Here is a 21,214-nt window from a genome sequence, read left to right as displayed (position 1 = left end):
CAGATTATTTTTTGTAAAGGTTAGAGTAGAGGGTACTTCCTTATGCTGGAATGTCCTGTTTATAGGAGAAAAACAAAACCTGGTCTGTTCTAGGAGCTATGTGTTTCCTTAAGATCTTAGTTTGATTATGTCACATTTGACATGAGTGACTTCATTTTGGCTTGGTCTTGTCTGTTGGGACCTAGTGCATGAGTTTAGTCCAAAACAATGGCCTTCCATTATTTTATTTTAAAACTTCCCCCTTTTAGTCAGGTTCTCACATAGGTGAGAGCGTGACCAAAACTTAGGGCCTTAGTTCTGCTCTCTTTTAACATCAATTTTGGGTTTCTGGTCTCAGGATGTCATTCATAGGTTACAGTGCCCTCATGGTCACACATCTTTTTAAGCTCTTGTCCTTCTAGTTGAAGAGAGATCATGTGGCACTCTAGAGATGGCTGCATGCAAACATTTAAAACTTTTGAGAGAATATAGCACACTAGGGAGATTACAATTTTGACTATCAGGAGGATAATACCAAGAGTTTGGAGCATGCTTCTTAGTGAAGGTCCCCATGAACCAAACCAACTAAAATTAAATAGATCAAAGAATGAGCTAGATGAAGAGTCTGTTCATTTTAAATAAGCAGTCTCTTCGTTAGTCCCCTGTAACTGAATCTCTATAATGCCCAATGTGATGCATTTCTCCATGGCCAACAAAAAGTGCCAGCAAGTGCACAGATACTGCTGTTTAGCCAGTAAGTAATCTAGAGCAGTTCTGTTATTTAGCATAACTTTCATAAGAGAATATAAAGTCTGTTGTGTGACGGTAGCCTTTAGGGTAGAATCTGCTATAAAGCCTATCATGAGGGGATACATTTCTAATCATTACCTCATTTACTTCAAACCATGGAAAAGGAGACCTAATAAATGATGTCTATTTAGAAGAATGAAGACTTCTTGGAAATGTTCTCTTTAACCTATGATGTAGGTTAAGAGGAGTGGACCAATGTCCTGTTTCTAACTGATTATGAGGCAACAAATGTGTCATTAAAATTTCTCACCTGCATTGGGCCTTCATCTTTTATCTATTGAGGCATAAGATAGTCCATGTATAAGGCTGGCTGCAAAATCCTTCACAAATTAAAGTATACTCTATGAATGCACACAATAGACCCTCTTTTCACTTCTATTGTTCATGGAAGCATAAGCAAGAAAAAAAATAGGTAAGAGTCTCCTGATAGCAGAGAAGTCTTGATCTGTGGTCTTGAGAAAAAGCTGTCTATATCATGGATGCCATCTTCTTCTGGGGAGAAACTTTCCTGTTTGGCTTTACTTTAAGGTTGCCAATGGGTGTACAGTTCCAAGAGTGGAGGGGCCCTTTTGAGTTGTGAGATTATTAACGCAAAATTTCAAGGTCCCAAAGTTTTGCTGCAATGCAGATGGCAAGAGCAGTCTTTCTCTGGTATTCTCAGAAGTTTCAATCTTTGTGTTCTAGATTTTGAAGGGGTTGATTGTCCTCAGTCAGCGGACTGTGAAAAGCTTTCTTTACCTGGTGGAAATATACTTTGACAAATAGAGCTTATAACATCAGCTCTCTTGCCTGGGAAAGCTTTTATACAACCAGAAGACATGCACTGAAAATGACAATTGAATGAAATCTTTCTTTTTTTTTTTTTTTTTTTTTTTTCATTTGGATGTATCACATCTTTTTTTTTTTATTTTTTTTTTTTTATTTTATTTATTTATTTATTTATTTATTTTTTCTTTTATTATTATTTATTATTATTAAACTTTAGGTTTTATGGTACATGTGCGCAATGTGCAGGTAAGTTACATATGTATACATGTGCCATGCTGGTGCGCTGCACCCACCAACTCGTCATCTAGCATTAGGTATATCTCCCAGTGCTATCCCTCCCCCCTCCCCCCACCCCACAACAGTCCCCAGAGTGTGATGTTCCCCTTCCTGTGTCCATGTGTTCTCATTGTTCAATTCCCACCTATGAGTGAGAATATGCGGTGTTTGGTTTTTTGTTCTTGCGATAGTTTACTGAGAATGATGATTTCCAATTTCATCCATGTCCCTACAAAGGACGTGAACTCATCATTTTTTATGGCTGCATAGTATTCCATGGTGTATATGTGCCACATTTTCTTAATCCAGTCTATCATTGTTGGACATTTGGGTTGGTTCCAAGTCTTTGCTATTGTGAATAATGCCGCAATAAACATACGTGTGCATGTGTCTTTATAGCAGCATGATTCATAGTCCTTTGGGTATATACCCAGTAATGGGATGGCTGGGTCGAATGGAATTTCTAGTTCTAGATCCCTGAGGAATCGCCACACTGACTTCCACAAGGGTTGAATTAGTTTACAGTCCCACCAACAGTGTAAAAGTGTTCCTATTTCTCCACATCCTCTCCAGCACCTGTTGTTTCCTGACTTTTTAATGATTGCCATTCTAACTGGTGTGAGATGGTATCTCATTGTGGTTTTGATTTGCATTTCTCTGATGGCCAGTGATGGTGAGCATTTTTTCATGTGTTTTTTGGCTGCATAAATATCTTCTTTTGAGAAGTGTCTGTTCATGTCCTTTGCCCACTTTTTGATGGGGTTGTTTGTTTTTTTCTTGTAAATTTGTTGGAGTTCATTGTAGATTCTGGATATTAGCAATTAGGCAGGAGAAGGAAATCAAGGGTATTCAATTAGGAAAAGAGGAAGTCAAATTGTCCCTGTTTGCAGATGACATGATAGTATATCTAGAAAACCCCATTGTCTCCGCCCAAAATCTCCTTAAGCTGATAAGCAACTTCAGCAAAGTCTCAGGATACAAAATCAATGTGCAAAAATCACAAGCATTCTTATACACCAATAACAGACAAACAGAGAGCCAAATCATCAGTGAACTCCCATTCACAATTGCTTCAAAGAGAATAAAATACCTAGGAATCCAACTTACAAGGGATGTGAAAGACCTCTTCAAGGAGAACTACAAACCACTGCTCAAGGAAATAAAAGAGGATACAAACAAATGGAAGAACATTCCATGCTCATGGGTAGGAAGAATCAATATCATGAAAATGGCCATCCTTCCCAAGGTAATTTACAGATTCAATGCCATCCCCATCAAGCTACCAATGACTTTCTTCACAGAATTGGAAAAAACTACTTTAAAGTTCATATGGAACCAAAAAAGAGCCCGCATCACCAAGTCAATCCTAAGCCAAAAGAACAAAGCTGGAGGCATCACACTACCTGACTTCAAAGTATACTACAAGGCTACAGTAACCAAAACAGCATGGTACTGGTACCAAAACAGAGATATAGATCAATGGAACAGAACAGAGCCGTCAGAAATAATGCCACATATCTACAAGTATTTGATCTTTGACAAACCTGACAAAAACAAGAAATGGGGAAAGGATTCCCTATTTAATAAATGGTGCTGGGAAAACTGGCTAGCCATATGTAGAAAGCTGAAACTGGATCCCTTCCTTACACCTTATACAAAAATCAATTCAAGATGGATTAAAGACTTAAATGTTAGACCTAAAACCATAAAAACCCTAGAAGAAAACCTAGGCATTACCATTCAGGACATAGGCATGGGCAAGGACTTCATGTCTAAAACACCAAAAGCAATGGCAACAAAAGCCAAAATTGACAAATGGGATCTAATTAAACTAAAGAGCTTCTGCACAGCAAAAGAAACTACCATCAGAGTGAACAGGCAACCTACAAAATGGGAGAAAATTTTCGCAACCTACTCATCTGAAATCTTTCTATAAATGTTTAAATGGCTCATCAGCTAGCAGAAATGTACCTGAAATTTTGGTTGTCTTTCCAGGAATATGGGTTTGAAAAGCAAACATTGGTTGTAAACTCTTTTAGCAACATGGAACAGTCACCACACCAATTAATACTTTTTTTTTTCTATTATACTTTAAGTTCTAGGGTACATGTACAATATGCAGGTTTGTTACGTAGGTATACATGTGCCATGTCGGTTTGCTGCCACCATTAACTCGTCATTTACATTAGGTATTTCTTCTAATGCTATCCCTCCCCCTGCACCCCACCCCATGACAGGCCCTGGTATGTGATGTTCCCCACCCTGTGTCCAAGTGTTCTCATTGTTCAGTTCCCACCTATGAGTGAGAACATGCAGTATTTGGTTTTCTGTCCTTGTGATTGTTTGCTCAGAATGATGGTTTCCCGCTTCATCCATGTCCCTGCAAAGGACATGAACTCATCCTTTTTTATGGCTGCATAGTATTCCATGGTGTATATGGGCCACATTTTCTTAATCCAGTCTATCATTGATGGACATTTGGGTTGGTTCCAAGTCTTTGCTATTGTGAATAGTGCCACAAAAAACATACATATACATGTGTCTTTATAGTAGCATAATTTATAATCCTTTGGGTGTATAACCCACTAATGGGATTGCTGGGTTAAATGCTATTTCTAGTTCCAGATCCTTGAGGAATTGCCACACTGTCTTCCACGATGGTTGAACTAGTTTACACTCCCACCAACAGTGTGAAAGCGTTCCTATTTCTCCTCATCCTCTCTAGCATCTGTTGCTTCCTAACTTTTTAATGATCGCCATTCTAACTGATGTGAGATGGTATCTCATTGTGGTTTTGATTTGCATTTCTCTGATGACCAGTGATGATGAGCATTTTTTCATGTGTCTGTTGGGTGCATAGATGTCTTCTTTTGAGAAGTGTGTGTTCATATCCTTTGCCCACTTGTTGATGGGGTTGTTTGTTTTTTTTCTTGTAAATTTGTTTAAGTTCTTTGTAGATTCTGGATATTAGCCCTTTGTCAGATGGGTAGATTGCAAAAACTTTCTCCCATTCTGTAGGTTGCCTGTTCACGCTGCTGGTAGTTTTTTTTTTTTTTTTGCTCATGAAGTCCTTGCCCATGCCTGTGTCCTGAATGATATTGCCTAGGTTTTCTTCTAGGGTTTTTATGGTTTTAGGTCTAACATTTAAGTCTTTAATCTATCTTGAATTAATTTTGTATAAGGTGTAAGAAAGGGATCCAGTTTCAGCTTTCTACATATGGCTAGCCAGTTTTCCCAGCACCATTTATTAAATAGGGTATCCTTTCCCCATTTCTTGTTTTTGTCAGCTTTGTCAAAGATCAGATGGTTGTAGATGTGTGGTGTTATTTCTGAGGCCTCTGTTCTGTCATTGGTCTGTATCTCTGTTTTGGTACCAGTACCATGCTGTTTTGATTACAGTAGCCTTGTAGTATAGTTTGAAGTCAGGTAGCGTGATGCCTCCAGCTTTGTTCTTTTTGCTTAGGATTGTCTTGGCAATGCGGGCTCTTTTTTGGTTCCATATGAACTTTAAAATGTTTTTTTCCAATTCTGTGAAGAAAGTCATTGGTAGCTTGACATTGGTAATGGTACTGAATCTATAAATTACCTTGGGCAGTATGGCCATTTTCACTATATTGATTCTTCCTATCCGTGAGCATGGAATGTTCTTCCATTTGTTTGTGTCCTCTTTTATTTTGTTGAGCAGTGGTTTGTAGTTCTCCTTGAAGAGGTCCTTCACGTCCCTTATAAGTTGGATTCCTAGGTATTTTATTCTCTTTGTAACAGTTGTGAATGGGAGTTTACTCATGATTTGGCTCTCTGTTTGTCTGTTATTGTTGTATAGGAGTGCTTGTGATTTTTGCACATTGATTTTGTATACTGAGACTTTGCTGAAGTTTCTTATCAGCTTAAGGAGATTTTGGGCTGAGATGATGGGGTTTTCTAGATTTACAATCATGTCATCTGCAAACAGGGACAATTTGATTTCCTTTTTTCCTAATTGAATACCCTTTATTTTTTTCTCTTGCCTGATTGCCCTGGCCAGAACTTCCAACACTATGTTGAATAGGAGTGGTGAGAGAAGGCATCCCCGTCTTGTGCCAGTTTTCAAAGGGAATGCTTCCAGTTTTTGCCCATTCAGTATGATATTGGCTGTGGGTTTCTCATAAGTAGTAGCTCTTATTATTTTGAGATACGTTCCATCAGTACCTAGTTTATTGAGAGTTGTTAGCATGAAGGGTTGTTGAATTTTGTAGAGGCCTTTTCTGCATCTATTGAGATAATCATGTGGTTTTTGTCATTGGTTCTGTTTATATGATGGATTATGTTTATTGATTTGCATACGTTGAACCAGCCTTGCATCCCAGGGATGAAGCTGACTTGATCATGGTGGATAAACTTTTTGATGTGCTGCTGGATTTGGTATGCCAGTATTTTATTAAGGATTTTCGTGTCAGTGTTCCTCAGGGATATTGGTCTAAAATTCTCTTTTTTTGCTGTGTCTCTGCCCGGCTTTGGTGTCAGGATGATGCTGGCCTCATAAAAAGAGTTAGGGAGGATTCCCTCTTTTTCTTTTGATTGGAATAGTTTCAGAAGGTATGGTACCAGCTCCTCTTTGTACCTCTGGTAGAATTCAGCTGTGAGTCCATCTGGTCTTGGACTTTTTTTGGTTGGTACGCTATTAATTATTGCCTCAATTTCAGAACCTGTTATTGGTCTATTCAGAGATTCAACTTCTTCCTGGTTTAGTCTTGGGCAGGTGTATGTGTCCAGGAATTTATCCATTTCTTCTAGATTTTCTAGTTTATTTGTGTAGAGGTGTTTATAGTATTCTCTGATGGTAGTTTGTAGTTCTGTGGGATCAGTGGTGTTATCCCCTTTATCATTTTTTGTTGCGTCTATTTGATTCTTCTCTGTTTTCTTCTCTATTAGTCTTGCTAGTGGTCTGTCAATTTTGTTGATCTTTTCAAAAAACCAGCTCCTGGATTCATTGAGTTTTTGAAGGGTTTTTTGGGTCTCTATTTCCTTCAGTTCTGCTCTGATCTTAGTTATTTCTTGCCTTCTGCTAGCTTTTGAATATGTTTTCTCTTGCTTCTCTAGTTCTTTTAATTGTGATGTTAGGGTGTGTATTTTAGATCTTTCCTGCTTTCTCTTGTGGGCATTTAGTGCTATAAATTTCCCTCTACACACTGCCTTAAATGTGTCCCAGAGATTTTGGTACGTTGTGTCTTTGTTCTCATTGGTTTCCAAGAACATCTTTATTTCTGCCTTCATTTCGTTATGTACCCAGTAGTCATTCAGGAGCAGGTTGTTCAGTTTCCATGTAGTTGAGCAATTTTGAGTGAGTTTCTTAATTCTGAGTTCTAATTTGATTTTACTGTGGTCTGAGAGAGAGTTTGTTATGATTTCTGTTCTTTTGCTTTTGCTGAGGAGTGTTTTACTTCCAATCATGTGGTCAATTTTTGAATAAGTGCGATGTGGTGCTGAGAAGAATGTATACTGTTGATTTGGGTAGAGAGTTCTGTAGATGTCTATTAGGTACACTTGGTGCAGAGCTGAGTTCAAGTCCTGGATATCCTTGTTAACCTTCTGTCTCGTTGATCTGTCTAATATTGACAGTGGGGTGTTAAAATCTCCCATTATTATTTTGTGGGAGTCTAAGTCTCTTTGTAAGTCTCTAAAAACTTGCTTTATGAATCTGGGTGCTCCTGTATTGGGTGCATATATATTTAGGATAGTTAGCTCTTCTTGTTGAATTGATCCCTTTACCATTATGTAATGGCCTTCTTTGTCTCTTTTGATCTTTGTTGGTTTAAAGTCTGTTTTATGAGACTAGGATTGCAACCCCTGCCTTTTTTTGTTTTCCATTTGCTTGGTAGATCTTCCTCCACCCTTTTATTGTGAGCCTATGTGTGTCTTTGCATGTGAGATGTGTCTCCTGAATACAGTACACTGATGGGTCTGGACTCTTTATCCGATTTGCCAGTCTGTGTCTTTTAACTGGGGCATTTAGTCCATTTACATTTAAAGTTAATATTGTTATGTGTGAATTTGATCCTGTCATTATGATGTTAGCGGTTATTTTGCCCGTTAGTTGATGCAGTTTCTTCCTAGCCTCGACGGTCTTTACAATTTGGCATGTTTTTGCGGTGGCTGATACCGGTCTTTCCTTTCCATGTTTAGTGCTTCCTTCAGGAGCTCTTGTAAGGCAGGCCTGATGGTGACGAAATCTCTCAGCATTTGCTTGTCTGTAAAGGATTTTATTTCTCCTTCACTTATGAAGCTTAGTTTGGCTGGATATGAGATTCTGGGTTGAAAATTCTTTTCTTTAAGAATGTTGAATATTGTCCCCCACTCTCTTCTGGCTTGTAGAGTTTCTGCCGAGAGATCCGCTGTTAGTCTGATGGGCTTCCCTTTGTGGGTAACCTGACCTTTCTCTCTGGCTGCTCTTAACATTTTTTCCTTCATTTCAACCTTGGTGAATCTGATAATTATGTGTCTTGGGTTTGCTCTTCTTGAGGAGTGTCTTTGTGGCATTCTCTGTATTTCCTGAATCTGAATGTTGGCCTGCCTTGCTAGGTTGGGGAAGTTCTCCTGGATAATATCCTGAAGAGTGTTTTCCAACTTGGTTCCATTCTCCCCATCACTTTCAGGTACACCGATCAAACGTACATTTGGTCTTTTCACATAGTTCCATATTTCTTGGAGGCTTTTTTTTTTTTTTTTTTTTTTTACTCTTTTTTCTCTAAACTTCTCACTTTATTTCATTAATTTGATTTTCAATCAATGATAGCCTTTCTTCCACTTGATTGAATCAGCTATTGAAGCTTGTGTATGTTTCATGTAGTTCTTGTGCCATGGTTTTCAGCTCCATGAGGTCATTTAAGGTCTTCTTCTCTACACTGTTTATTCTAGTTATCTATTCATCTAATCTTTTTTCAAGGTTTTTAGCTTCCTTGTGATGGGTTCGAACATCCTCCTTTAGCTTGGAGAAGTTTGTTATTACCGACTTTCTGAAGCCTACTTCTGTCAGCTCGTCAAACTCATTCTCCGTCAAGCTTTGTTCCGTTGCTGGCAAGGAGCTGCGATCCTTTGGAGGAGAAGAGGTGCTCTGGTTTTTAGAATTTTCAGCTTTTCTGCTCTGGTTTCTCCCCATCTTTGTGGTTTTATCTGCCTTTGGTCTTTGATGTTGGTAACCTACAGATGGGGTTTGGGTGTGGATGTCCTTTTTGTTGATGTTGATGATATTCCTTTTTGTTTGTTAGTTTTCCTTTTAACAGTCAGGTCCCTCAGCTGCAGGTCTGTTCGAGTGTGCTAGAGGTCCACTCCAGACCTTGTTTGTCTGGGTATCAGCAGCGGAGGCTGCAGAACAGCAAATATTGCTGCCTGATCTTTCCTCTGGAAGCTTCTTCCCAGAAGGGCACCTGCCTGTATGAGGTGTCAGTCAACCCCTACTGGGAGGTGTCTCCCAGTTAGGCTACTCAGGGGTCAGGGACCCACTTGAGGAGGCAGTCTGTCTGTTCTCAGAGCTAAAACACCATGCTGGGAGAACCACTGGTCTCTTCAGAGCTGTCAGATAGGGATGTTTAAGTCTGCAGAAGTTTCTGCTGCCTTTTGTTCAGCTATGCCCTGCCCCTAGAGGTGGAGTGTACAGAGGCAGATGGTCTTGCTGAACTGTGGTGGGCTCCGCCAAGTTTGAGCTTCCCCTGGCCGCTTTGTTTACCTACCCAAGCGTCAGCAATGGCGGATGCCCCTCCCTCTGCCAGGCTGCTGCCTTACAGGTTGATGTCAGACTGCTGTGCTAGTAGTGAGCAAGGCTCCGTGGGCGTGGGACCCACCTAGCCAGGCGTGGGATATAATCTGGTGTGCCATTTGCTGAGACTGTTGGAAAAGGGCAGTATTTCGGCAGGAGTGTCCCGTTTTTCCATGTACAGTCTGTCACGGCTTCCCTTGGCTAGGAAAGAGATATCCCCCAACCCCTTGCACTTCCTGGGTGAGGTGATGCCCCACCCTGCTTCACCTCACCCTCCGTGGGCTGCACCCACTGTCCAACCAGTCCCAATGAGATGAACCAGGTAGCTCAGTTGGAAATGCAAAAATCACCCGTCTTCTGTGTCAATCACGCTGGGAGCTGCAGATCAGAGCTGTTCCTATGTGACCGTCTTCCAATTAATACATTTTTAATTTGGATAATTTTATCTCTTCCATGATGAGTCATAGAATGCAGAGCTTTTAATAACAAAAGCTTTAAGGACTCAGGAAGCACAAGGTGGCTGTCCAGGTTCTCCGTGAGTCCATGCTTAATGTTGGACTTAATGTCCTCTTAAATAACAGTTGTTTCTGCGATTTAGGTTCACAGCACTGATAACTGAAAGTTATAGGTATTTTGACTTGGATCATGGAGTTTGTTCACATTGCATATATAAACAATTTCAGTACTGTCTGGTTTAGCATGAAAATCTGACAAAGTATTTTCTTAGTATTGAATATTTTTGTCCTGCTTGGGTTAGCAGTTTTATAAACTAGTCAGTCTGTTCATTAAAGTTCTGAGAATTCTTTTTTTTTTTTTTGAGATGGAGTCTAGCTCTGTTGCCCAGGCTGGAGTGCAGTGGCACAATCTCAGCTCACTGCAACCTCTGCCTCCCGGGTTCAAGTGACTCTCCTGCCTCAGACTCCTGGGTAGCTGGGATTGGAGGTGCCCACCACCATGTCCAGCTAATTTTTGTATTTTTAGTAGAGATGGGGTTCACTGTGTTGGCCAGGCTGTTCTTGCACTCCTGACCTTGTGATCTACCCTCCTCAGCCTCCCAAAGTGCTGGGATTACAAGCGTGAGCCACCACGATCAGCCTTAAATTCTGGGAATTCTTATCCCATCCAAATTATATGATCCTAAAGTTACCAGAAACCTGTATTCAAGAGTGCTTGTCGGGGTCCTTTCTATCCTTTCATGAACCTCCTTAAAGATACCATACTCTGAGATTTTGGGTGCTTGTAAAGTTTTCAGGAACTGCATTACAATTAAGCAATTAACTGTGGAAATAACCTTAAATGATTATAAACACATAATTGACAAGGAAATTTTTTCATTTATATGACCTATAATAACTTAACATAACAACCATAAATATGACTGATAGCATATGCCCAGACAAACTAGAATTTTAGAAATCCCATACAATTTTGGTACATATATTAATAACATATTCGTTAAAATATAACTTGAAGATTAAAGATCATTTCGTGTTTGACAGTGCTTCCCGTGTAATTTAACCTTTCAAATAATCTTGTTTATCTCTCTTTTGGCTGCTTCAGGTGCCCTCTGTAGTATCCCAAAGTTAGAGGCTGAAAGAGACTTAATTTTGACATGAAATTTGATTTTGGGAAGCCCATCAAATTGTCAAAGGTTTTATAACACTTGACCAAGATAGGATCACAGGTCACCATAAAATAATGGTCATTCATTTAGCCAAAGTGATAATTACAAGACTTTTTTTTTGAAAAAGAAAAAACCTGTACTCTTTGATAGAGGAGACTCAGTCTTTCAATTATAAGACCTAAAACAGCATGATAGATCCTGTCTCTTTTTCCTCCTCCTTTTTTTCCTTTTTGCAGTTTACTCAACGCATAAATGAAAATATTTTACTGTGTCTTATTAATAAATGTTACACAAATTTTTGTTCAAAAGAGAAATCAAATTTTACTTTTGTGTTAGTGTATTATAAATACTAAAGCTAATTTTAATAAAATCTCATAAATAAATTTATCTAATCTGTCTTCTTTTAACCACACAAGATTTCCATAAACCTTTCGTTTTGCATTTCCAGCTTTCTATATTCATCTTGTTTTTTCTATTTTTTTACTCCTTCAATTTGAAACCTATAAGAAACCTCAAACCAGATAATATTTTTAACACATATGTTTGTGCTTTTTTAACTTTCCTCATGAAAAGCATATCTTGCTTTTGTTTATACACTATGTATACAAAATTGTTTCATCTCTAGTAGCTTTAATTACATATATCATCTAAAATTTTAACCCTTAGTAACCTTAATTTCTGATTAAAACCCTAGAAAATAATTTTGAACTAATTTTATATCAGTATTTGTGATAAAAACTATTTTTTTAAATTTTAGAAAGATTTTTCTTCAAATTATTGTTTTTTAACGGATCTAAATATATGTAGCTTTTCTGTATCATATAAAAATAACATCAACATATACAGACAAACTCATGTTTAATAATTAATGTTTCAATATTTTAACTTATAAATGACTCAGACATTTATGATTATTATTTAATTTAACATAACATGACCTAAAGATTTTAAATTACTGAAAATAATTTTGAAAATATGACACAGGTACCCTCCTTAATGTCTTCCCTTAGTCATTCTGTGTGCCAAGTAGCCTCATGGTACCCAGGAGGCCTATGAAGGTCAAGGCCTCTCTGAGTCCTGACATACCAGGTGCAATGGTCAGGATAGAAGACAAGGCTGTAAAGACTGTATCTGGAGGATTCAACCTCTCCCCAAATAGCCAGTAGGCAAGCAGGGAAAGCAGGGGAGAAGGGAGCATATTGGGCTTGGTTCTGCTTGTAGCTGATGCTCTAGGCACTAAGAACATGCCTCTAGGCCGGGTGTGGTGGCTCACACCTGTAATCCCAGCACTTTGGGAGGCTGAGGCGGGCCAATCACGAAGTCAGGAGATTGAGACCATCCTGGCTAACACCATGAAACCCCATCTCTACTAAAAAATACAAAAAATTAGCCGGGCGTGGTGGCGGGCGCCTGTAGTCCCAGCTACTCGGGAGGCTGAGGCAGGAGAATGGCGTTAACCCAGGAGGTGGAGCTTGCGGTGAGCCAAGATCGCACCACTGCACTCCAGCCTGGGTGACAGAGCGAGACTCTGTCTCAAAAAAAATAAATAAAAAAAAAAAAAAAGAAAAGAACACGACTCTAGACCTCGTCATGTCCACCTATGCAGACCCCCAAATCCAGAGGCTCTAAACCAAAAGCAGCTCACAGTCAATCAAGCAAATATCTTGTTATATTTAACTGATAATTTTGAAGCTATTCCTATTTTAGCAACAATTTTAGAATTTGCTTTATTTACCAAGTATTATCACAGACACATAACACACATGGACATGAAAGATTTTCATTTGCTAGTTTTTAAATAGTTTTTCTTTTCCCTATTTGGTCTATTAATCTTCCAGTTACTTGTTTCATTGCCCTAAGCAATTGTTAACCAGGCAACAAATTTGCATTTCTAAAATAACAACTCTTAAGTACAACAACAAAAAATTATATTCTGTATGTACATAGCTAAGATTTTAGGCCTAAATATTGTATCATCATTTGCTTCAAACCAAGGAAAAAATGGTGCTCCCATAAAAGTTCAGTTAAGACAAGATGGCCAGAAAGGCACCTTAATCAAAGGTATGGCTGGCTTATGCCAATTTAAAACAATGGGAAGAGTTTCTAATATACACAGGCAGACATCCTTAAAAATGGTGATTTCCTTAATAGATGTAAATTTCTTTTACAGAAGGGTTTCAAGATAGCCAATGAAATTCCATAAAGGCATATTTTAGTTCAATAGGTGTTCTTAATTTAGCTACTGTTTCTTAATTAAAATTACTGAGTTCAGAGTGGAGCCCGTTAAGGAATAGGGGGAAGAAAGCATCCTCTATGCCTGGACTCAGCGTGGTTGCATCTGAAAAAGAAGCAAGCCTATTTTGCCTGAGGGCCTGCCTTTTATAAACACTTCATCTAGCATAGCTTTCTTTTCACCTTTGGGTCAGGATAGTAACTAAGCCAAAAGATTAGCACAGTTAATTTTTCTTATCAATTAGTTGCTTAAGCTTTTTATTTGCCTTTTATAAAGAGTCTTTTAATAAAAATATTGAAAAATTTGGCTGGGTGCAGTGGCTCACGTCTGTAATCCCAGTATTTTGGGAGGCTGAGGCGGGTGGATCACGAGGTCAGGAGATCGAGACCATCCTGGCTAACACCGTGAAACCCCATCTCTATTAAAAAATACAAAAAATTAGCTGGGCGTGGTGGCAGGTCCCAGCTACTCGGGAGGATGAGGCAGGAGAATGGCGTGAACCTGGGAGGCAGAGCTTGCGGTGAGCTGAAATTGCGCCACTGCACTTCAGCCTTGGCAACAGAGCAAGTCTCCATCTTAAAAAAAAAAAAAAAATTGAAAAATTTTAGAAGCTTCCACAGGTCAATAGGCATCCCTAGATGAGACTATTTGGGGGGCCATCATTTTCAAATTTACATCTTTGGTGCAGTGTTGTTCATTTGTAACTTATCTTTAGTAATATTTTGCCATTTCTCTTAGACTTTGCTGCTTCTGGGGCCTAATACTTATGCACGTATAAGCTGGAAGGTACTCAGTTCTTCAGAAACTAAGGTTCCCATTTTTACCTCAAATATTGGCTTTGGCTCTCAGACCTCCTTGGTCAACCTAGCCAATGACTTTTCCCTACCTAAGTGTGCAAGAAAAATGAAACAAAGGGGGTAGAACACAGAAATTTCTGCTAATTTCCAAGAGCTAAACTTTATACCCCCTGCAATATTTCCATTTACTACCAGTTTCTTTCTGACCTAGTCAGATATAAGAAGCCCCCAACTGGATACAAGACAGTTAATTATCAGATCCAGTCTGATCCTAGATCCAGTCTGATCCTAGACCCAGTCCAGTTTCTGTTGTGACTTCCAAACCCAGTTTGGATCAGAAATTTACTCAAAGAAACTTGGAGAGCTCAAAACACAAATAATGTGGAGCTTCTGAATCTGAGAGAGAACTTACCATGATCCCCAGTTGCTGTGAGAGAGCAATGGACACAGTAGGCCTAGTGGGTACCTCTCTTGGTCACTCAGCTCTCCTGGGGGTTGTTAGAACCTCTACTTTGGATCCCACTTCTGACACCATCTGTTAAAAGAAAAACCTTAGCCAAATTAAATTTAACAGCATTTAATTGAACAAAGAACAATTTGTGAGTTGGGCAGCCTCTTGAGCCAGAGTAGGCTCAGAGAGACTCCAGTGCAGCCATGTAGTAGATTTATAGACAGAAAAATGAAAGAGATGTACAGAAAATGGAATGAGGTACAGAAACATCTGGATTGGTTACAACTCAGCATTCACCCCATTTGAACATGTTTTGATCAGTTGGCTGCCTTTGGCCAAAACTCGATGATTGGCACAAGGGAAGGTTACAGTCTGTTTACACTTCCATTTATGTTATAGTTCACTATGTACAGAAAAATCTTTAGGCTGAACTTAAAATATGTAAGGAGGCAGCTTTAGGCTAAACTTGATTTAACAGTTCAGATTGAAATTTGAAATTTCTTTAGGGATAAACCAGGTGACTCCTGGAGGTGCTTTTTCTGGTTTCTTGGAGGCTAGAACTCTCTTCAGGTTAATACCGTATGTGTTTCCCTCACCTGTGTGGCTGGTTTGGTTGTGATTCCTCCTCAGCTTCCTGGCACCTCACTGATTTTACTACCATTTAGAATCCAGAAAGCCTTCATCCTCCATCAAGGTCAGCAGGCAAATTTAAGCCTTTATCTTTGTTTCTTATTCTATTGGCATATAAAATCTATTTTTGGCCAGGTGCAGTGGCTCATGCCTGTAATCCCAGCACTTTGGGAGGCCGAGGCAAGTGGATCACCTGAGGTCAGGAGTTTGAGACCAGCCTGGCCAACATGGTGAAACCCTGTCTGTACTAAAAATACAAAAATTAGCCGGGTGTGGTGGCAGGTGCCTATAATCCCAGCTACTCAGGAGGCTGAGGCAGGAGAATTGCTTGAATCCAGGAGTCAGAGCAGTGAGTGGAAATTGCGCCGCTCAACTCCATCTTGGGCAACAGAGTGAGACTCTGTCTTTTAAAAATAAAAATAAAAAACCCCAAAACTACTGTTAATTAACCATTTGTGGGGACCATGGAACTGAGTAGAAATGATTCTCCTTCAAGAAATCCTCCCCTGATAGTTTTTCCTCTTTTAACTATTAAAAGACAAACTTAAGACAGTTTAAATTTAATGGACTTTAATTGAGCAAAGAATACCTCAGGTGTTGGGCAGCCCTCACAACCACCAGAGGAGGTTCAGAGTGCTCTGCTCTTCAACATGAGCAGGCAACATTTATGGACAGACAATGCAAGTGAGGTACAGAAACAGCTTCATTCCTGACAGCTTAGCATTTACCTTACTTGAACATAGTCTGATCAGTTGGCTGCCTACGATTGGCTGAATGTCAGCTACTATGATTGGCCAGGCTGAGAAAGGCAAAAGGGAGGGAAAAAAAAATCTTTACTTATCTTAGGTTCTCCAGCTGGGGCTCTATAAATTAGACTGGCCAAAGACTAATTAACAGTAGGAAAAACAAGCAGAAATTTATTAACATATGCATTGCTCATGTACACATAGGAATATTCCATAAGGAGTGACTCAAAAGGGTAGTTGGACCTTGGGCTAACATAGCATTTTAGGTGAAATAAAAGAAAATGGGTTTTGGGCTTCTGTACATAGAAGGCAAGTTATGGGAAGGTGACCAGAAAAAGTGTGGTAAACAAGGGTTGCTTAGTAAAGTTTGTTATGGTGATTTAAGATGAGGCCTTCTCCATTGAGAAGAGCTAAGGGTACTCCTCTTCCTGGTACAAGGGAGGGAGACATTTTTTTATAAATGGAGATTTCTTTTTTTAAATGATGACCTGTTTTTAGAGCTTTTCCGGCTAATTCCTTATGTCCTTTAGCTCAAAATAATCCATATGCCAAAGAGTCCTGTTTGAGGTGGCATATTCTGGTACCCCGCAGTGGAAAAGACATATTCTTGAAGCTGTTTTCTTTGGGGAAATTGTCGTTGACAAGATCCATGGACAGTAAAATCTTTACTGGGTGCGAGGATCACATTCCCTGAAAGTTGTTAAATGGTGGACAACTGGGCAGCAGGATACAATACATAGTACCTGGTTCTAAAGATTTGGTTTAGGTTCTAAAAGTCTGGTTTGAATACTCAGTTCTGTACCTTGAATACTGTATGATTTTGGGGAAATTTCTGTAAATTTTTTTTGAACTTAAGGTGCTTCAATTCTAAAATGGAAATAAAAATATATTCTTACAATCTCAGTGTATGTTGGTAAATTCTTCTGGACAAACAAACCCCAAACAAATAAATGCTCCTATATAAATTTATAAATAAATAAGTACACATACCTAGATTTTTAGATATTTTTAGTTATTGAGTACTACCCAGTTTGAGGACTATTGCATTTGCTTTATGATAATTTAAAATTTTCCTTAACTTTTACATTTTGGATTAATGAATGATGCTTCTTTATGGAAAAAATTGCTTTCTGAATCCTTTTTCTTTCCAACACATGTTTTAATCATAATGTTCTTGCTCTATATGTATAAAATACAGATAAATACTCTTTTCTCATTTGGAAAGAACTAGAAAGTGAAGCACATGCAGTCTATTAAATGCAGAGTATTTTTCTGTGTTTGGAAGGAGATTCTTCTTGGCAGACTTCAAATAAAAAACATTTTCCTATTTACTTGTTGAGGGAAGCTTAGAAAATTTCTCAATTAAATTAGAATATAATTAGGGGCTTGAATATTTTGAGAGTTGGGGCAGGAACATTAATTTCTTGAAAGCGTTGGGGATTTTTTTTTCTTAGACACTTTGAGTCATTTCTTTGCTTTGTTAGTGTTTATAAATGCAGAGAACTTATTTATTTCAGATCTGAAATTAGAGGGTTTTGTTGTTATTTAAATAATTACACTTTACTCAGATATAATCTGTCTAATAAAAATAGAATATAAAGTGTCCCCAGGGTAATATTTTGTCTAATGGTGTAATTTGGCTGAGATGTAAATTGTTTTAACTGTACTGGCTTTGTGTGTCATCAGTATGCTAATTTTTCACAATACATAATATTTTAGTGCTTTGCTATTATAATTTCCCTAAAATTACTTAGAATTGGAGTAGTGGATGAGAACAAATTAATGTTTTTTAGTGTACACAAATACAAAGTAATCCTTTTTTTTTTTCCTTAGGAACCTTGGGTAATGTGGAACATGGGAATCAATATCAGATGAAATTGATGTATGAACATAATCTTCAGAGAACAGCCTGCAATATGACCTATGGATCATTTGGTGGTGTAAAAGGTAATTTGCTTTTAATCATGAGTATGCTATTTCAAGTGACAGATTTAGAATATTTGGTCATATAAAACAGAGGATTAAGTGATTTGACTCTCAGAAAGAGTTAAAATAGACATTTTATTGAAACCTTTGTATCCAAATGCCCAAGCAAGTCTATGGCCATACCACCCTGAATGTGCTTGGTATTGTCTGATCTTGGAAGCTAATCAGGGTCAGGCCTGGTTAGTACTTGGATAGGAGACCAAATACCCAATCAAAATAATAAAAAAAAAACTTTAAACATTGGATGTCTTTGATTTTTATATAACCAGCACATTTTTATATGGTCTATAGAAACATTTCTAAAACTGCCTTTTCTACAGATTTTGTCTTTTATATATAAGCTGACTGAAACTGAGCTTTTTTTGTGTGTAATGGAACTGTGGTACCTGACTGTCTCTCTCAGTGGAAAAAATGGTTGACCTCATTGACAGGAAGTCACTGCTCTACCTGCTACAGGCAGGATAAAGCTGCATACACCTCTCTCCACTCTACCCATATCTGGGGCTGCTGCACAGGGTTGTGTGGGTCGTTTCTGCACAGGGCAGCTGGAAGAGCGGGGGATGTGGGGCTGAAATACAGACTTGATCCTGCTAGTTGAGCCATGCTTTCTGGCTTGGAGTAAATCTACCCAGAGGAAGGGGTGCTTTTTCTATGTTTCACAAAGGCATCACCTTTATCTAGCACTGGCTCAGTGAGACTGGGTTCCTCCCACCTTGGCAGAGGGGTGTCTTTTTCTAATTAGCACAAAGGCCACCTTCATTGTGTCCACTCAGTCCCAGAGCTTCCAGATTCACCAAGGCTTGGTGCTTGCTTGTGTACACTCTTGCTGTTGGCATGGGAGGGCTCTTATTTCCAAACCAACTTCTCTCCCTGCACCATGATAGGGTGGTAGAGGAGCTGGTGGTGCTGGATTGAGGATAGGAAGCCAGGTGGTGACACTTACCCGTGTGATTGTGTGACTCTGTGTGCATATATATTTATGTTCCTGTGCCACCTGCAGAGCATGTAACTAGGGATTTTATAATATCTTAGCTCTTCCTGGACTCATGTTTTATGAGTTTATTGTTTAGCTGTTGCACTGTATTTTTCCTTAGCAACATGAAAAAATGACTTCATTTTGGAAGTATTATTCATTTGTGTGAACTCAGTTTTTTTGTATTAATACATACAGATAAAGACAAGGAATAATTGAATTTGGGTATACCAAGCAGCATCAGGGATATTTTTGGTGGTGATGTGCAAATAAATATTTTGCGTAACTGAAGTGATGTGAAACAAAACACTTGGTTAGGTTGGAGGACTGCTTGAGTAACAGGAATGTTTGGATTACTTGAACAATAAGGAGGTATCTAGAGTTAGATGAAGAGAGAAATTTAGATGAGGGGAGAGTCTGTCAGTGAAGTGCTTCCTCAGCTTTTAGAACTGATTTTTATTGTTCTTTGAAAAAATGTCTGACCTGATTAGGGAACCTAAGCCTCCCTTGTTTAGTTAGCTATTTTCAATTCACTTTTCCCTACCGAATCTCCAAAAAGCAAATTGCTAAATTCCATACATCATAAAAAAATTATGACATGAGAAAAAAGTGCTTTGGCCAAATAAAAGTGTTTTTTGATAGCATAACAGTGGTTCTTTAGATCACATTAAATGTTATATAGCAGGGATCCCCAACCCCCAAGCTACAGACATGTAGTGGTCCATGACCTGTTAGGAACCGGATTTCACAGCAGGAGGTGAGCGGCAGGTCAGTGAGCAAAGCGTCATCTGTATTTACAGCCACTCCCCATTGCTTGCATTAGCCTGAGCTCTGCCTCCTGTCAGATCTGGCTGCATGAGATTCTCATAGGAGCACAAACTCTATTGTGAACTGTGCATGCGAGGGATCTAGGTTGTGTGCTCTTATGCAAATCTAATGCCTGATCATCTGTCATTGCCTCCCATCATGCCAAGATGGGACCATCTAGTTGCAGGAAAACAAGCTCAGGGCTTCTACTGATCCTATACTGTGTTGAGTTGTGTAATTATTTCATTATATATTACAATGTAATAATAATAGAAATAAAGTGCACAATAAATATAATGTGCCAAGTCATCCTGAAATCTTCCCCCTTCCTGGTCTGTGGAAAAATTGTCTTCCACAAAACTGGTCCTTGATGCCAAAAAGGTTGGGGACCACTATTATATAGATTGCAGTGTACTTTTTATTTTATTATCAGATCAAGTTAACCCTGTTGGATACAGTGAGTTCTCAATTTCTCTTCAAAGAATCAGTATGTCAGTATGTTCAGTTCTTTGTCCTCTATTTTAAAGTTTAACTTCCTTGTAGTTTCAGTAAATAGCCTTTTCCACCAGTTTTAATCAGTAGTTCACATCTGTTCCCCTGGTCACCTGCTCTGTCCTGACTTATCCTGGTTGCCTGCTTTGACCTCAGTCAGCCCTGGTCACCTGCTCTGAGCTAAGTCACCTTTAGTTACCTGTTTCATAACTGTCTTTCCTGCCAAACTGCTCACCCCGCCACTCTGGCTCATACCCCTGTTCTCTTTAAAATAGCCAATCAGAATTAGCTTAGACTGTGTGGTCCAACCCTAGTCAATAGGGGAACAACACAGCAGTAGGGGCTACCTGTGTCAGGAATAAGAATCCCTTCCCCTCCCTTGTTCAGGTGTACTCTCGCCATTGCTCCATCTGCGAGTTGCACCCTTCTATAGATGTAAAATTGCCTTGCTGAGAAATTTTTTTTTTTTTTTTGAGATGGAGTCTCGCTCTGTCATCAGGCTGGAGTGCAGTGGTGTGATCTTGGCTCACTGCAACCTCTGACTCCCTGGTTCAAGCAATTCTTCTACCTCAGCCTCCCGAGTAGCTGGGATTACAGGCACATGCCACCACGCCCAGCTAATTTTTGTATTTTTAGTAGAGATGGGGTTTCACCATGTTGGCCAGAATGGTCTCGATCTTCTGACCTCGTGACCCGCCTGCCTCAGCCTCCCAAAGTGCTAGGATTACAGGCGTGAGCCACTGCACCTGGCCAAGAAAATTCTTTGAGCACTAGTTTTTTTTGGCGCCAAGGGACAAGCATTTGTTTGTAACAATCTGGTGGCCCGTATGGGAGCCCATTCTCTCCTGGAGAACAGGTCTCCAGTTGCCTCTCATGGGGAGAAATGTCCCACTGCCTTGTTGCGGTGGCC

The 21,214-nt window shown here is 39.2% G+C and overlaps 1 protein-coding gene across 8 annotated transcripts in view; it reads left to right on the top strand.

Annotated features, from left to right (window-relative positions):
• BBS9 (Bardet-Biedl syndrome 9) overlaps positions 1-21,214 on the top strand; it is a 483,026-nt gene that overhangs the window by 29,693 nt on the left and 432,119 nt on the right. For all 8 annotated transcript variants that reach the window (XM_054559335.2, XM_024250181.3, XM_024250180.3 and 5 more), the window contains one exon: positions 17,880-17,993. In XM_054559335.2, coding sequence (XP_054415310.1) covers positions 17,918-17,993 — 76 coding nt within the window. In that variant the 5' untranslated portion in view covers positions 17,880-17,917. The remainder of the gene's footprint in view (positions 1-17,879; positions 17,994-21,214) is intronic.

The sequence above is a fragment of the Pongo abelii genome, chromosome 6, assembly GCF_028885655.2.
Source record: "Pongo abelii isolate AG06213 chromosome 6, NHGRI_mPonAbe1-v2.0_pri, whole genome shotgun sequence".
Taxonomy (NCBI): domain Eukaryota; kingdom Metazoa; phylum Chordata; class Mammalia; order Primates; family Hominidae; genus Pongo; species Pongo abelii.
The sequence above is the reverse complement of the archived record's forward strand: the minus strand, read 5'-3'. Positions and strand labels throughout refer to the sequence as shown.